This window comes from Octopus sinensis, linkage group LG1, assembly GCF_006345805.1.
Source record: "Octopus sinensis linkage group LG1, ASM634580v1, whole genome shotgun sequence".
In the NCBI taxonomy this organism is placed as follows: domain Eukaryota; kingdom Metazoa; phylum Mollusca; class Cephalopoda; order Octopoda; family Octopodidae; genus Octopus; species Octopus sinensis.
In genome coordinates, this window is record NC_042997.1 from 130659714 (window position 1) to 130677684 (window position 17971).

Sequence of the window (17971 nt, forward strand, 5' to 3'; positions counted from 1 at the left end):
GAATCCAAAGTTTAGGCTAAATTAACCCTTATAAACAAATATAAATTTTTTAAGCGGGCAGACAATAAATAGTTGCACTTATGCATATGTGATGGTCACTATTAAAAAAATCAGTTCAAGAAAACAATATCAACACAGCACCACCACTGTTATCTGCCTCTCTCTCTCTCTCTCTCTCTCTCTCTCTCTCTCTCTCTCTCTCTCTCTCTCTCTCTTTTTCTCTCATTCTTTGCCTCTAACTAACTAATGTATAATGAGCAAACAAACAAGCAGATTTCTACTGGGCTTTGCAAAAGTCCTTTTACTCTTGGTCCTGGCCCTTTTGAGAGGTTTACATGTGTGATTAAAGAAGTGCCATCAAACGTACTTGAAGTTCTGCTTTTCCAGCACATGTCATTAAAATGTCTTTTCCATTGTGTACAGGTGTATTAAGATGAAAGCAAAGGGAATCGAGATCTCTGCTTTCCTGCACGCAGGCCACAAGTCCAACATCACCAAGCAACTCAACGTCAGCTAGATGACTGTCCACAGAGTCGTGGAGTGGCTCAAGAATGGGAAAGCCCTCAAAGATCAACCTCAAGTTGTCAACCATTTGATTGTAAGAAAGGCCTTCGAAAGTGATCCGAAACTCAAAATGATCTTCATTGCCATAGTTTCCAGGGCTATCAAGAAGGAAGGAGGGCTAATAAGAGATTGAGGTGTGTGTAAAGGCATCTACTCACCAACCGTATGCAAGAATGTTGGGAGTGCTGTCATCACCTTCTCAACTACTAGAAGTGTCATGGCAATCAAAATCTCATTTTTTCTGATGAAGTATTTTGAAAAATAAACTGGCTATTGATAAGGAAACTTCTATATTGAAGAAGGGATTGGACCAAATAATTTTGCTTGTGCTTTTTGTTTATTGTGGGTGTGATACTATTTATATAATGTGCTTTTTCCTGGTAATGCTGTTATGAAGAGCTTCATTATATGGAATGTAATGATTATTGACTATTTGTTCATTTGAAGCTAAAGAAAGAAGTCTCAATGACATGTGTTTGATTAAGTTTCTAAATATATTTTTAGCATGATTTATAATCATATTTTGGGGTTGGCTGCTTACAATGACCATTTTTGTTTTCTTTTTTAATAGGGTTTATAAATAAAGGATTCATATTCTAGGCTAACATTGAGAAAGTTAACTGATTTAAGACCTATTGCTACAATAATGAAGAATCTTAGGTTTTGGAAGAAGAGATGTAATTCCTTCCCAATTAATCAGTTTTTTGTGGGTTGAAGTCTCTCTGGAGGCATAGAGCATCATTTCTGCAGAGACCACCAAAAACAAAAGGAACTTTTATGCGTGGTACTGATAATATATATGGGCCAACAATATCGCTTACCTCAGTGGAGTCCTTTGATCCTATGATAATATCAAATGGTTCTTTATAATCTGTTGTGTCTGGGGAGAGTCATTTTCTTTTTGTGCCTTTTAATGTAACACACTCACTGGTAAAATTTCCACTTATTTCTTATTTTTATTTTCCTAAAATTTTCGTTGCGTCTTGCAACCTTTTCAATAGTCTTGACTCTCTTTATAAGAGAGTTCTTTATAAGTTTTCTTAGAAGGTAATTACTGACTTGTAGTATTATTTCTGTTTTACTGTTAATGTTGGTTACTATCATTTTAGCAATGTTCAAAGTGGCTGTAAGTATTGGTATTGCAGTGTAATAACCTTTGGTGTTGCACTGTATGCGTATACACACCCAGGATACACTACACTGTAAATTGTAGAACCTTAAGAAGGATATCAAGCTGTCTAAAACCATGCCAAAGGTGACACTTGAGCTCAACGTCATCCTATAGCTTGCCAGATCCTGTCAAACCGTCTAACCCATGCCAGCGAACAAAATGAATGTTAAATGGTGGTGGTGGAGGTAGTGATGATGATGATGATAATATTGACATAAAAGTTATAAGATTAAACCTGGTCAATCTCATAACATTGTACCTCTGGGTAAGTGCAAATCAACTGAGAGAATTATAGTATTACTTGAGCCATTATAGAGTGCTTAATAGAACCCTACTATAAATGGTCAATGGTAGAACCTACATCATTTAGTTACCAAACCTCCTTAATACACATATACTTTATAAAGAGCCATAGTAGTGAACTGTTGTATAATTGTGCAACTTTTGAGTAAAATTTAATTGAATATGTAGTGCAACTTAAATTATCAGGAATTAGTATTTTAAAATAGATTTTACCGACCTTCAGTTATTTCTTGAATATCACGTAGTTGTTCTTGGTATAAGCATTCTATATAGTCTGAGAGTGTAGAAGATAGACCGTGTTTTCTGATTTCAGTAAGCAAATAACCTATTTTCCTAAGAATGTTACTACCACTGACTAAAAAGCAGAGAAAAAAAATAATGGAATGGAAAAGAAAACTAGTGATATGAAAAAGATATTTCAGTGAGAACATTGAAAAATTAATGTTTTGAAATATTTAAAAGATGAGTGGAAAGGTATTTAATTCTATTGTGTAAATTAATAATAAATATTGAGTTTGATCCCATATACAACAGATTGGCTTTCATTTGTTGCTTTTCTTTTCCTTGTTTCAGTCACTGGGTTGTGACCATACTAGAGTACAGCCTTGAAGAGTTTAATTGAACAAATTGATCCCACTAATTATTATTAATTATTATTTTAAGTCTTTTATTTATACTGAATCAATAAATTATGTGGCTATTAACAAACCAGCACTATTTATCCAGTGGCAGTGGGTGGGGGCGAACACAAACACAAAGATGCACAAACATACACACACACACACACACACACATAATATATATATGTGTTGTTGTCTATTCCTTCTTGAGCCATGCCTGGTTCATAAGTTTCCCAGTTTCATTGGGGTATAGGTTCCCCACCTGAACAAGACATCGGTCTGTCGCAGGTGAGCTGCTAGATGCAGGAGGAAAGAGTGAGAGAAAGTTGTGGCAAAAGAGTCAGCAGAAATTTGCGATTACCTTCTGCCAGAGCAGCGTGGAACTTTGGTGTTTTGCTCATAAACACACACACATCACCTGGTCTGAGATTCAAACCTGCAATCCCTCAACTGCGAGTCCACTGCTTTAACTACTAGTCCATGTGCCTCCACTGTATATGTGTGAATGTTATGTATGTGTGTGAGAGCTGAATCATTGGTGTAACTATGATGTTCTGGTGATCTGATGAGCCAGCTTTCTTTATTTGCATAGATTTGTGAATATACAACTGTATTGTATAATGCATAGCATGCATACTAATGCAAACATGTAAACATAATTGTTACTACATGAAGAAGGCTGTGAAATGGCTGTAATTCTAAGGATGTCAAATAGTTAAATAAATATATTTATCTCTCATACCTCCTGATTTTTTATGTTATATAAACTGCTCATGAAGTAATTGATTGGATTTCCTGGATTCCAGCAGTATGGACACACTGCACTACACTTCTCTGTATTGGATTACAATGTGGTCAGATAACCAACACCATTGGAGGAGCTTTCTGGGATAGCCACATAATTGTCTGAATCTATATTATATACTAAAAATTCACACACACACACACACACACACACACACACAACACAGTCTTCCACATGATTAATGTCTACCAAATACCCCTGCAAGGCATTGGTTGTTCTAGGGTTATAGTAAAAGACACTTGCCTAAAGTGACATGCAGAAAGACAGAACTTGAAATCACCACATGGTTGCAAAGCAAGCTTCTAAACCATACATTAAGTTGTTTTGAGGAAATTTTAATAACATTTGAATAATTAATAATTGAATCATGTTCAGCTCTTTTTTTTCTATTATTTGCTGGGACTGAAGGATGAAACAATACTTTGCTGGGACTGAAGGATGAAACAATACTTTGATGAAACAATATTTTGATTGCAAGCAGTAAGATTGAGCCATTTATATTCTGAACTTTTGCAATAAATCAAAATAATGTTATCTGTACCTTAATTCCTAAGTTTGATACCCATAACACTAATTACAACACTTGCAAAGGCACATGGTTTAGTGGTTAAGGTGTTAGACTTATGATAGGTAGATTGTGGTTTCGATTCCTGGTCCAGGAGACATGTTGGGTTCTTGAGCAAAACACTTCATTTCACATTACTCCAGTCCACTCAGCTGGTAAAAATGAGTAATCCTGCAATAGATCAGTGCCCCATCCAGGTGAGGAATTTATAAGTCATGGAAACCAGGAAACCGGTACTTATGATTTGACATGACATAAGAAGGTAACCTTTTACTTATTCAACACTAATATTTATCTAAAACACAATTCTAATGCCATACACTTTAATATAAACATTATGTGTAGGTATGACACTGATATCTGTACAGGTGACTTTAATATATGTTCTAGGTAAAAAAAAAAAAACAGGTAATAAAATGGATGAAGCAAGGGTCAAGAACAACATCATACTGAGGGGTAAAAGCAACACATTGACAATAAACACCATTTTACTAAAAGTTATATAATGCTAAAAAAAAACCCCTGATTTTTTTCTTTCCCACAATCAAAGCAACAACATCACTTTCTCTATTTCCCACCTCTCAGATGATAGGCAAGGCCCACAGAATGTTAGATTATTTGTGTTCATGGCCACTGAGCTTATCAATTTCTTCTATGATCTCTCCTATGAACAAATTGGTGCCAACATAGATCATTACCAGTTTCCTTGAATTCCGGGTTTTACCCCAACATACATGAAAGGTCACTGACTGAACCTTTATAGAAAGGTCAACAAATCCTTTATGACAAATCTTAATTTACCAACTTTTCCTCATTGCTCTTTTGAAGGACATTAGGAGTTCAAATTTTGGTCGCTTCTGAGATTGTTCGGATTGGCGGAAAGTTTCTTCATATTTCCGGAACCTGATCAAACAAAAACCATTATTACAAGCATAGTTTCAGATCATAAAACTAATGGTAAATTAAATTGAAATAAAAATGCATTCTCTACTGAAATCTACCAGTTTTAATTAAAACTGTAAATGTAGTCAAATTTAAATCAGACAAGGTGTAGAACACCATCATACTTTAATGTGGGTTCACTAATCTTACCAGTTATATTCTAAGGCTTTAAGGACTATAGGGTAGGCTGCTTTCAAGAATGGTATAGTCACATATTCACTTGTAGACAATAGATCAATTATTCTGTCCGAACACTGCAAGGCATCCCCTGTAAAATGATAATAACAAAGAGCTGTCTAAGCCTTTTAAGGATTTGTTTTTATCAAGGTGATACCTTAGCATGGCCACAGCCTAATGACTAAAACAAATAAAGAATAAAAAAGCAAATGAAGCCAGAAAGGCAGAGAGAGACATATTGGGCAATATTACTGCCTTAAGTAAAAAGCTATTTTTGTAACTAATTTTTTGTAACTAATTTTTGTAACTAATTTTTTGTAACTATTTTTTGTAACTAATTTTTTGTAACTATTTTTTGTAACTAATTTTTTGTAACTAATTTTTTGTAACTATTTTTTCTATATTTATCTTTCTCCGGGTGCTGGTGTGTTGAGAGAAAAGTTAGACATAAGAGAAATTAGATACAGCGCGCAAGAGAGAAACCTGCACTGGTTTGGTCATGTGATGCAGATGGATGTTGACAGCTTTATAAAGAAGTGCTGATCACTCAAAGTAGATGGAACTGGTGGAAAAGGGAAAACCTAGGAAAACATGGGGCAAAATACAGAAGAATGGTCTCAGGACACTGAATCTCATGGAGGAGATGATGAAGAACTGAGATATCTTGCACCATGCAGGACTCAAGAAGACCCACCCTCCACAGTAGAAATATTAATACCAATCCTCCTGATGAAGAAGACTGGTCTACAAGAGCCCTGTGCCAGTGCCACCTAAAAGGCACCCCTTCTAGCACCATGTAAAATGTATCCATGTTAGCATTATGTAATAGTGCCTGTGCCAGTGTGATGCAAAAGCGCCCCATGCTGGATGTCCTTCCTAATGCCAACCACTCTGTAAAGTGGTTGGCATTAGGAAGGGCATCCAGCCATAGCAACCATGCCAAATCAGGCTGGAACCTGGTGCAGCTCTCCTACTTGCTAGCTCTAGTAAAACTGTCCGACCTATACCAGCATCGAAAATGGATGTTAAAGGCTGATGATAATGATCTTGATGATGAAGATGATGATAATGATGATGATGGTGGTGGTGGTGGTGGTGGCGGCGGCGGCGGTGGTGATGTTGATGATGATGATGATGATGATGATTAAACTAATCTTTGAAACAGCCACAAGTTCTGGAGAAAATTCTCGACGACATTTCCCAGAAGTTGTTTCTTGCGATGCAAAAAAGAAAAAATACCATGGACTGATAAAACCAACTAGCACAATTTGATAATATTGAATTAGCGGTCTTAATTAATCATCTCACTGACAGTCGTGGTAATTTCTCACAAGTTGACATTATTGATAGCAACAACTAAAATAGTTTATTACAACTGGTACATCAGAGACTATAGTAACAAAAGTAGGAAACAAAGAAGTTAATCTCTCTCTATATAAAGCTGAAGTTGTCTGTGTATGGCAGCTTTGGTAGCCTTCAACTAACACTATTTCCTCTGAGACCCTGTGGTGCAAGTTGACCAAAATTCAGAGTATGATAGAAGAAGGCTTGCTCTTCCTTCCGTAGAAGAAAAAATTCAAATCGGACCATGTTAACACCAAAAATTATTTACATCAAAAGGGTGCTTTTTTCTCTGAAAATCCCTATTTTTTACGATTTTTTGACTGCTGTGTTGCCATTTTTCAGTGTATTTCAACTAGAAAAATGTTCACTTAAAGAGAATAACAAGCTACATAATGCAAAATTTTTAATTTTCAAAAATTCCAATTCTAAAGGGTCGAAACAAACCCAAGGAATGCCAGGCGATACTGTTAGTAAATGTATACAATTAAAACAAAACACTTCATGGCTAGATGTAGTTTTGAATGCTAATTGCAATATGAAGAAACTGAATTTAGAATTCTTTTTAATGTTCAATAACTGACCAGGAACAGAAATAAGTATTTCTTTTGATTCGACCATGGGTACTGGATGACAAAGAGATGTGTGCTCGCAGTGAAAGGTACTACTGGTAGAAATGTTGCAACAAGTGTCAAAATGAATGAGAATGAGAGCTTATGGCTAACATGAAACAGGATTGGGAAACATGAAAATGTTGCAATAAAGAAAGTTCCAATTAGTATACATTAACCAATTTCAAAGAAACACACGCACACACACACACATTATGCAGGACTGGCTGTGTAGTAAGTAGTTTGCTTACCAACCACATGGTTCCGGGTTCAGTCCCACTGTGTGGCACCTTGGCCAAGTATCTTCTACTATAGCCTCGGGCCGACCAAAACCTTGTGAGTGGATTTGGTAGATGGAAACTGAAAGAATCCCATCGTATATATGTATGTGTGTATATATGTTTGTGTGTTTGTGTTTGTCCCCCCAACATCGCTTGACAATGTTGACGATGCTGGTGTGTTTACATCCCCGTAACTTAGCGGTTTGGCAAAAGAGACTGATACAATAAGTACTAGGCTTACAAAGAATAAGTCCTGGGGTCGATTTGGTCGACTAAAGGCAGTGCTCCAGCATGGCCACAGTCAAATGACTGAAACAAGTAAAAGAAAAGAATATATATATATATATATATATATATATATGTATATATCCCCACCACATATAACTCCCTCAGCCAACACTACTGGTCAAATAGTCACTGTCCCCGCTTACTGTCACGCGCATCTAATGAAGGAATCTACTAACATGTAGAAATATATACAAGTCACTAAAATGTAAGCCTATAGACTTTAACAAACTTTTTTCCTCTTTCATTTTCTTTGCCTTACTTTACCCTCTAATCATTCTGAAGATGTCTATTAAATGTAACGAGGTAAATGTAAATTTACTCCAATTTCATAAACAGAAACAGTTGTAAATGGTTCCAGATCCTATTAAACAATGACTTTTAAACACCAATGATCCACTTCTCATTGTTAATTATTGCTCCATTTCTTATCTTCTCTCTCTCTCTCTCTCTCTCTCTCTATATATATATATATATATATATATATATATCAGCAGCAGACCTGCTGTGTGTAGCAGAAGAAACTGCAAAGGACATAAATGTTCTTATAGGTTAACAGCCTTTTCCATCACAGTTTCCCCATTTAATAATTTGTTACTATTTATACATGTATGTTCTACACAATCATTTATTAAAGCATTAAGATATTAAACCTATTTGTTTATTTTTATTTGAAATAATTACAATAAGTTACATAAATGTTCAACTTGACATTGGTTATTGATTATATGTTATTGGAGACTTTTTTTTGCAACAATTCAAAAAATTATGATCACAACTAAAAGAGTGAATTTACACCTCAGGAATTTCTGCACAGTAAAGTAAAGATTATCAGCACAGTTATAATTGTATAGTCAGAAGTAAGGTGGTCTTGATATATTTTGAGATTTGCTTGAGGTTGTATGGTCTAGTATAATATCCACTAGTTTATGTCCAATATTTTGGAGCAAAAACTCTAGTTTGCTCAGGTTAAGGTACAGAGATGCAGCTCGGAATTTTGTCAGTGAACAGGTTGCGGTCTCAAAGTGATGAAAATATTTTGACAAATTAAATTTAAATGTTGAAGTGAATCTAACAGTTTTTGTGTGTTTCTTAAATGGCTTATAAACACCTTCCATGTTGCAACTGCTTTCGTTCCAGCACAAGATCTCAGATCAAGTCACTTGCTATGCAAGTACATCTCCGTAACACAGATTAATAGTTATTAGGAAATACTTTAATGTTTTCAACCACAACTTAAAACTCTTGTCTCATTGACAAGATTATCCTGCCTATTTGGATTCAATGATTGATAATTTTTTTAATTGATTAAAGTAAACTATGTGGAATTTTGTTTTAATTAATTTAAAAGTTACTAATTACTGAATCAAAGTGTACAGGATTGTCACACCAGATGAATTTGGCATTCTGACAAACTCTCCTTACTACTGTAAGATTTTTAAGTCATGGAGAAGGGGACTCAAGTATTTCCAAATATCTATCGATATATCAGCACCTACCTTGTTCTTACATATTAGGCCTAATGCAGTAGTCATTATACAAGATTGTACAAATATTTTAATGCTTTAAAATGGTTAGAAGTTTAAGGAAAAACAACCCAATTAAATATATGACAGACACCTTTTGTCTATATGATATCAAAAGCTTTATGAATAATAAAAAAAATTTCTTCTGAATTTAATTGTATTAGCATATAACTAAGAATTTATAGCAATAATGGCTGAAAAAATTTCTTTAATACAAGGAATACATACTGGTTTCAAATTTTGGCACAGAGCTAGTAATTGACCTCAGTGCTCAACAGTACATATGTTGTCAATCCCAAAAGGATGAAAGACTAAGTTGACCTTGGCGGAATTTGAATACAGAACATTAAGACAGACAACATGCTGCTAAGCATTTTGCCTAGCATGCTAATGATTCTGCCAGCTCACCATTTTATACATGGAATACTTATTAAAACCAGACTGCTAGAGTGCAAACCTTTAACAGTGGATAGTACCATCGAAGAGGATAGATCTCTGGAGCAAATTTGACCAGAATCATATAAAATGCTTCTTCCTGGAGTCCTTCTGATGTTAACAAATAGAAAAGAAGTAAATATCAGTTTCTGCTACAGTAAATCCTAAAACCTGGTGAACATGAGGAGGAACCACAAGAAAATCTAAGGGCCATGACTTTTATTACACATAAGGAGGACTTATCATAGAAGATATACTGAATTTTTAATAAACATATATACCAATGTTGAAAAATACTATATACTTTACTTTTTTTACTTTACTTTTTACTTGTTTCAGTCATGTGACTGTGGCCATGCTGGAGCACCACCTTTAGTTGAGCAAATTGACCCCAGGACTTATTTTTTGTAAGCTTAGTACTTATTTTATCGGTCTCTTTTGCTAAACCGCTAAGTTACGGGGACGTAAACACACCAGTATCGGTTGTCAAGCGATGTTGGGGGGGGCAAACGCACACACATACATATATATATTTATATACATACGACGGGCTTCTTTCAGTTTCCGTCTATCAAATCTACTCAGAAGGCTTTGGTCGGCCCAGGGCTATAGTAGGAGAAACTTGCTCAAGGTGCCACGCAGTGGGGCTGAAACTGGAACCATGTGGTTTGTAAACAAGCTACTTACCACACAGCCACTCCTACGCCTATAATATATGTTTTATGAATATTTTTTATCATGTATGATATATTATGGAGCGGATAGGTCTACCACGCAGCACATCACCACCTTTGTCATTTCATTTGTGAAATTAAACTGCTGTCATAATTACAATCTAGTGCTAATTAGGTCACCAAGATAACAACATTATCTGTTACTTCCAGTAAGTCAGCAAGTAGTTTATGTACTTTCATTTGCCTCTCCCTCTTTCCTGCCAATTACTTCTGCATATCTAATTAGTGCGTACGAAATCCTTGTTGTTAGCCTGTTAAAAAGTCCACTGAATTTTTTGTGTATCCTTTGCTTATTACACATTAACTTACAACTAACTCTGTTCTAACATACCTAGCTACACAACTTCCACAAAGATTCAGACAGCTGTGTGGGTAAGAATCTCTTTTACCCACATAGCTGTCGGGCAAGGAGATTGTATTTTTGATTCCTAAAAGGACTTGTGTAAGAGGTTTATTGCTTCAAAATGGCTTTGTATGAAGTTAATGTAAGAGCTTTATTGCCTCCTTAATGTGTTATCATGTAAGAGGTTTGTAGCCTCAAAATGTTTTATAAAAGAACAATGTGCTCGGGTATACAGCAATCGGCGGGTGTTGCTGTTGCCCTCATTATTATCATATTGTTAATCATTCCATCTCATTATGTCTATGTCCAGCCCACAGCTTCCTTTCTTTGAAAGGCCCTTGTGGTCAATTAAATGAATGAACAAAAGAAGCTTTCTTCACAACTTCTTAGTTTCGAATTCACTCCTATGTGCAGCACTTTAAGAAATATCTTTTACTATGGGTTACTCAAAGATTTCTGAATGAGATTTGGACAGAAAATGTGTGAAAGCCCGTACCAGAAGGAATGTTCCAGTTCTTGTCTGGTTGATTTAATCCTATAACATTTAAACTGACCATATCTGGCCAAAATATTCTACCTGCTTCATGCTCAAGCCAGCTAGATCTGGCCCCTCACATCATCATCTACATTTAATGTCTATTGTCCATATTGGCATGGGTCTATCCTACAATATCATTTTAAAAATAAATAAGCTGTACATGTGGCAGAGTAATCTGAATGCTAAAGGGTTAAAACCATTAACTGGCCCTTTGGTACCTTTAGCATTGTAAGCATTTGGACCAGTCTCCAGTTTAGGGATAGTTTTGTCTTACTGCCCTTACCCCCATAGCTGCTGCCACCACCACCACCACTTCTATCATCATTAAGCAGTGTTTGTATTCCATGCTGGCATGGGTTGAAGGGTTTAGCAGTATCCAATAAATCAGAGGACTGCATTATTTTCCGATCATCATTATCTTCATCATCATTTAGTGTCAACTTTCTATGCTGGCATGGGTTGGACAGCTTGACTGAAAGTGGTAAGCTGGAGAGGTGCACCAGGTCCCAAACTGATTTGGCATGGTTTCTATGGCTGGATACCCTTCCTGGTGCCAACCACTCCAAAATCCAAAAGTATAATGAGTGCTTTTTATGTGCCCCCAGCACAGGTGCCAGTTACGTGACACCAGCATTGGCCACAACTATAATTTCACTTGTCTTGATGAGTCTTCTCAAGCATGGCATAACACCAAAGGCCTTGGTCACTTATCATCTTTGTGAGACCCAATGTCTGCCATAATTAAAAGGAAAAAAAATGTCAATAATGGGGGTTTGTGTTCGCTTTTTCTACCTAACATTTTGCATTTTGACATGTTAACGTCTTTTTATTTTTATTAATTTTAATTTTGGAATTCCTTTTAGTGGTTCTTTGATGTATTCAACTATCATTATAAATACCAATAATGAATGATTAAAAAACCTTACCATTATCGGTTTTAAAAAATCTCCTCCAAACTTGGTTAACTTTGTATTGTTTAAAATTTTTATCTTGTATTTTGTTTATTTCAGAAATCAAGTCAAGGAACTGTAGTGGTGCAAGAGATCTATTTTTCAAGAGAAACCTGCGAAAATCTTCTTTATATAGTTTGCTAAAAACATCCCTAAAGTACCTGAAAGTAACAATAGCAAGATGTTAGCACTGTTATTCTTATCCATTACAATGGCAATACCAGGGTTAGCTAAAAAGTTCATAGGCTAACTATGAAGGAGTTATGCTAGAGACAGGAAATTTTGCATGCATAAATTTCAACCCTTTAACTGTATTATTTCTTACCAGGTAAACTGACATTTGACCGTTCAAAGAAAACTTCAAAAGTAACTGGGAGCATCTTCTTTTGAAAAGTGACAAAAGTGTTTTGGTATTATCATGTACCTCCAGAAAAAGGGTTTAGTCCCCAAGAACATTCATGCTGAAATGGTTGCTACATTAGGGGACGATGCTTCAGCTTTATCAACAGTGCAAAAGTGGGCAGCTGAATTTAGGAGGCGAAGGGAGGGTCTTGAAGATGACCCGTGGTCTGGATGTCCTGCAACTGCCACCAATGAGGAATATATTAGTCATGTCCACCACATGGATGGCAGGCAATTGATTATAAATCGCATAGCTAATGCTGTTAGCATATGCTGTGAAAGAGTTGAGAAAATTCTGCACAACGAACTTGGCATGATGAAGATTTCTGTTCAGCAGTGAGAGTATCTTGGTCAGCCTATGAACTTTTCAGCCAACCCTTGTATTTGAGCTTTTAACTGATTCTAACTGTCATGAAATGAATGACGGTAACATCGAAAGCAATATATATATAGAATGTAATTCTTTCATTAGTCTTCATATAGGTTCAAAATAAATCTACAGAAAGAAAAACACTTACGTTGGGGGTACAGTTGGTCTTCCTCTTCTCACTGACATATCTTGTCATGTTCTTTGTTTTATTACAAGACAGTAAAAATTAATGGAAAACCAGTTCCATTTTGAGTTAAATTCACTGCAATAAATTATTAAATAAAAATGCCTTTAATCTCAGGTATGTTATTGTATGTTGGTGAATAAATCATTATTTGGCAAAGAAATTTCTCATGATAGAAGAAAATAGTTGCACATTATAATACACGTCATCACCATCATCACTACCACCCTCATTATTTAATGTCTATTACTTTCTATGCAGGTATGGGTTCGATGGTTTGACAGGATCCAGCAAGCTGCAGGACCGCATTGAGCTCCAATGTTACCTTTGGTATGATTTTTACTAACACACAACTTAAAATAATGGGTTTCAATGGGACTGAAATAACATTAAGCAGAAATTGGTGGAAGTTTAGGAAAATACAGTTGAAACTAACAGTAAAAGGATTGTTAATCAAACTTAACAATGAAAGTAATTAAGTCTTAACACAATTAGCTGACACACATATGACTCATTGCTTCTTCACCTATTGTACAGACACAAACATTAGTAATGTGTAGTTTAATAATATTGGGTTGTCCGGAAAGTTCATGCCGATTTATAGTAGCTTACCTTTCGACTTATTTTAGAACATGGTTGAGTCCATAAAATAGGATTTGACTACACCCCCATTTAGAGCACAGTTTAAGCTATCTTTTCCTGGAAGAAGGTTTATGTTCCCATAACCTGTGTTAATTCTGTAACTCTTTAAAATGGAAGATAAGAAAGTTCAATGTTGCCACTTGATGCTTTGGGAACCAGATAAAAATTGCTGCAGCTAGGCAAGGATGTGTTACCCCACCCTCCATATTCACTAGGTATTGCTCCTTCGGAATTCCACTTCTTCAGAATAGTCTTAATGGTAAAAAAAAGGTAAGATGGAGAGGCATTGTGCAACAAAATGGTTCATATTTGGTTGATTAAAAATGTAATGGCAAGTATTTATTGACCGTTTTCTTTCCTTTAAAAATCGGCACGAACTTTCTGGACAACCCAATAAAATCTTAATACACACTTAAAAATGGCACACTTTGCTTGAGTGGTCAATATGGAATTTCAGTGGTGATTACTTTCATAGATGTGCACACACTTTGCAATGAAAGAAAATTTGTACATATTAAATGCTAAAAGCCCACCTCTTTCATTTCTTTTCCCAAATATAAATTACAGAAATTGCTGCTCTCCACCCACATTTATGTTAGCTCTTTTGTCCTCCCCACGTCACATTTATCATCATTACTATCCTGGTATTCACTCACCCTGCTCTATCTTTCTCAACCTATGGTCCATTGATCATCCACCTTCAACCCTACCCAATTTTCACAGTTGCAATCTACTGCCCTTGCCCACCCAGTCCTACAATCTTGCAAATCACCCACATCTACTCACGTTGTGCTTTGAGGGAGCACCTAGGAACCTCATCACTACTATCTGTCTCTTTGAAGCTCCTACGGATCATTTCTCTTTTATTTTTCTCTTCCCTACTAAATGTAAGTAGCCATGCAGATCCTCTACAAGAAACTGCTCCGACAACCATCCCCTTCTCTCATACTTAATCCCTTGTCCTCTTGCACAAAGCTGAGCCCCCCCCCCACCTCCCCTAGCGTTCATTGTCCTGCAAGTTGCATGGTGACTTCAAGAGTGCTGGTAGAATGGAAAAAGCACCCAGTAAAGTGACTGGCATTAGGAAGAGCATCCAACTGCAGAACCTTTGCCAAAGCAGACACTGGAGCTTGACTCAACAGTCCTTAGACTCAACAGATTCTGCCAATCAGTTCAACCTTTGTCAGCAAGGAACATGGACATCAAATGATGATGTCAACCCATGCTAACATGGAAATGATGACGACAACAATGCTGATGATATATAGATTATTATGGTGTGTGTGTGGAGGGTTTATTTAAGTACTTAATGGAATTGAAGCTGGTCACTAAAAAGACTTTTTGAGTTAAGACAGTTTGCAGGGTTTGTAAATATTTGATTTAGTGTGTGCACATAAGTACAGGGTGGTCCAAAAGTCTTGTTACCCACTAGATATTGTTTATTATTGTCATTATTACCATTATTTTTTGTTTTAGCACAACCCTCCACTCACATGTAACGATTTGGGCCACCATATTGAGTAAGCACCTGATAGGACCCTGTTTCTTCGAGAGCACTGTTAACTGGCAATCTTACTTGGCCATGTTAAGGGAGTGGTTTGTTCCACAACTCCAGATGTTGAATGTTGACTTGAATGATTGTTGCTTCCAACAAGATGGTGTTCCACCCCACTATGCTAACACTGTCTGGGAATACCTAAATGAAGTTTTTCAGGGCAGATGGATAGGGCGAGGATCTCAACAACTTCCAGCACCTGTCAGTCGGCCTCCCAGAAGTCCAGACTTCATGTCTCATGATAACGCTCTGTGGGGGTATTATCAAGGAAAGAGTTTCACATGAATGATACCAGAATACACATCAGTTAAAGGACGCTGTTTGGAGAGCATTTGCAACAATCACCAAAGCACAGCTTCGAAAAATATCACACAGGACATAGCACCACATCATTCTGTGCTACAAAAATGATGGTGTTCATACAGGCCTTCTCGATGTGTGACAGCATCAATGAAAGTGAATGAACTAAATGCAGTTCGCGCTTTGGATTACTGCATTACTTGATCTTCTATTGTTTTCATTATTTTTTGGTAGGGGGTAACAAGACTTTCAGACCACTCTGTACATGCCTGCACTTATGTTCTGTAAGTACATGTTTTTAGTATTTAGGTGTTTGTATGTGTATATGCATTATTACTTTTTACATATGTGTCTTTGTGAATGCACAGAACCAAGTGTGTGCATATATTTGAAGTGGATCTTGCAGTGTTAATTTAAATTTGGCTATGGTGGATCGAATCTACTTCATGCTTGCAAGATCCATTACATCTTCATTTAAAGAATCTTTTATGGAGAAGGGGCATCCTATGAGACGACCTAGATGAGATGATTTAAGGAGAATCTTTGGAATGTCTTACAAATTTTCACAGTGCTACTAACAGAATGGTTTTTGTGCCAATCCCTTAGCTACATAACCCTGTGCACCATTGATGATAAATACAAATGAGAGTTTATAGCTTGGGTTCAAAAACTGTAAGTTCGGATCTTTTCACTTTGACCGGCATATTTAAAAAATAAACAGCAGAAATTGTATTCACCTCAATAGACGTCATTGATTTGTTGAAATTGCCGAAGTGCAAGAAATTTAACAACAAATAGCTTACAAACTACAGAATTTTCTCAAGAAAGCCAAGAGAAAAAGGTGTTTTATGTAACACATTCTACCAGTATACGAAGTTTAAAGGTGTTTAGTTACAAAGAAATTATTTTTTAAATCTGCCAGTCAAAGTGAAAAGATCCGTAAGTTCTTCATTAGTTCACCATAAATGTTCACTTTTTCTGGACTTTTGATGGTATGTTCACATCAGCTGGGCAGCTGACTTCTACAATGATGCATGATTTTTATTTCCCGCCCCACAGAACAATATCAGGGTCTCGTGTGTTCGCACTGGATAGCTGCTTTTATTTTATTATTTTTAATTGAATATTCTACTAATATTCCTTGATTTTAAAGGTGTAAACATTTTATGGTTCTGGCATGCTTTTGAAATATTCAACAGAGTAATTCTTCTTGCAGATAACATTGTAAATAGTTTTTCCTATTACATCATGTCTTAGTGTAGAAGTATCTTGAAGTAAGTAGTAACATACATACGTACGCACGTAATTATATTAGTATGTCAGTTAAAACATGCCGAGGTTTATCCGTGGGAAAAAATAAGAGAAAAAAAGAGAAGAAAAAAAAAGAACAGAAAAAGGATGCCGAAAGGTTTATGTAATTGATTGCTTAAAGATCCGATTTAATATGGCCTACCCGATGCACCCGTTTCTCCTCTCGTTCTCCCGACCGATGTTAATAGTGAACATCAGTAGCATCGTGATCTTGTTTAAGTCATGGAGATGGAACCGTTCCTTTCCCTATAACATAACGAAGTACTGCGTAATGTGTGTGTGTCTATATGAAAATATTTATGAAAATATGTATAATTATTGCCACTCTCCACACAAGTTGACATTCCCATAAACAACCTAGTAAATAGACGACACCACGTCAGTGACTCGCAATTAATTAATTGTTGGTCAGACTCTTAATGATATTCAGTATCACTGTGAAACCTCAACATCAGTTACCCTTATTTGACTGAAGAAAAATATTAACTGCGACTTTTCCCTAGGATTTGTTCAGTTATATGGTTAAAGACTGACTCTAATACACGTTATTTATCGTTCAAATGAAGACATAGACAAACGCTTATAAAAACGGACCAGAAAAATGTTTTAAATAAACCCAAAATTTACAAAATGTACCTCGATGTTATTCTGATGTTTATGAATGTTCCATGTTCAGTTGTTTTGATAAATGTAATTTCAAGGTTAATAAGATTTGTTTCAAAAGGATACACTTTATCCCATCGCTTTGAGTAAAATAATTTTGACTAAATATTTGCTCACGTGAAACGCTTGTAGTGAAACGGCAATGATTAAGCTGAGTTCATAACGGAGCTATAATGGACAAGACAAGGTTTTAATAAGATTTTCTTTTATGCGCCTTTTTCAGGCCTAACCGGGCTCATGGGCCCGGTTTCCCGGTTTCTATGACGTATGTCCCTCCCTCCCGCCCAGTTGGACGGGACGCCAGTCCATCGCAGCGTTACTCAAGAAATAAGAAGAAAGAGTGAGAGAAAGTC

At 36.1% G+C, this 17971-nt stretch overlaps 1 protein-coding gene across 1 annotated transcript in view; it reads right to left on the reverse strand.

The window, feature by feature from the left end:
- Positions 1–17727, reverse strand: part of LOC118764206 — a 40004-nt gene extending 22277 nt beyond the window's left edge. The window contains exons 1-6 of the mRNA XM_036504676.1: positions 17592–17727; positions 13112–13225; positions 12168–12352; positions 5121–5238; positions 4834–4931; positions 2256–2393 (exon numbers count right to left, since the gene is read on the reverse strand). Coding sequence (XP_036360569.1) covers positions 2256–2393; positions 4834–4931; positions 5121–5238; positions 12168–12352; positions 13112–13149 — 577 coding nt within the window. The 5' untranslated portion in view covers positions 13150–13225; positions 17592–17727. The remainder of the gene's footprint in view (positions 1–2255; positions 2394–4833; positions 4932–5120; positions 5239–12167; positions 12353–13111; positions 13226–17591) is intronic.
- Between the last annotated feature and the right edge of the window lie 244 nt (positions 17728–17971).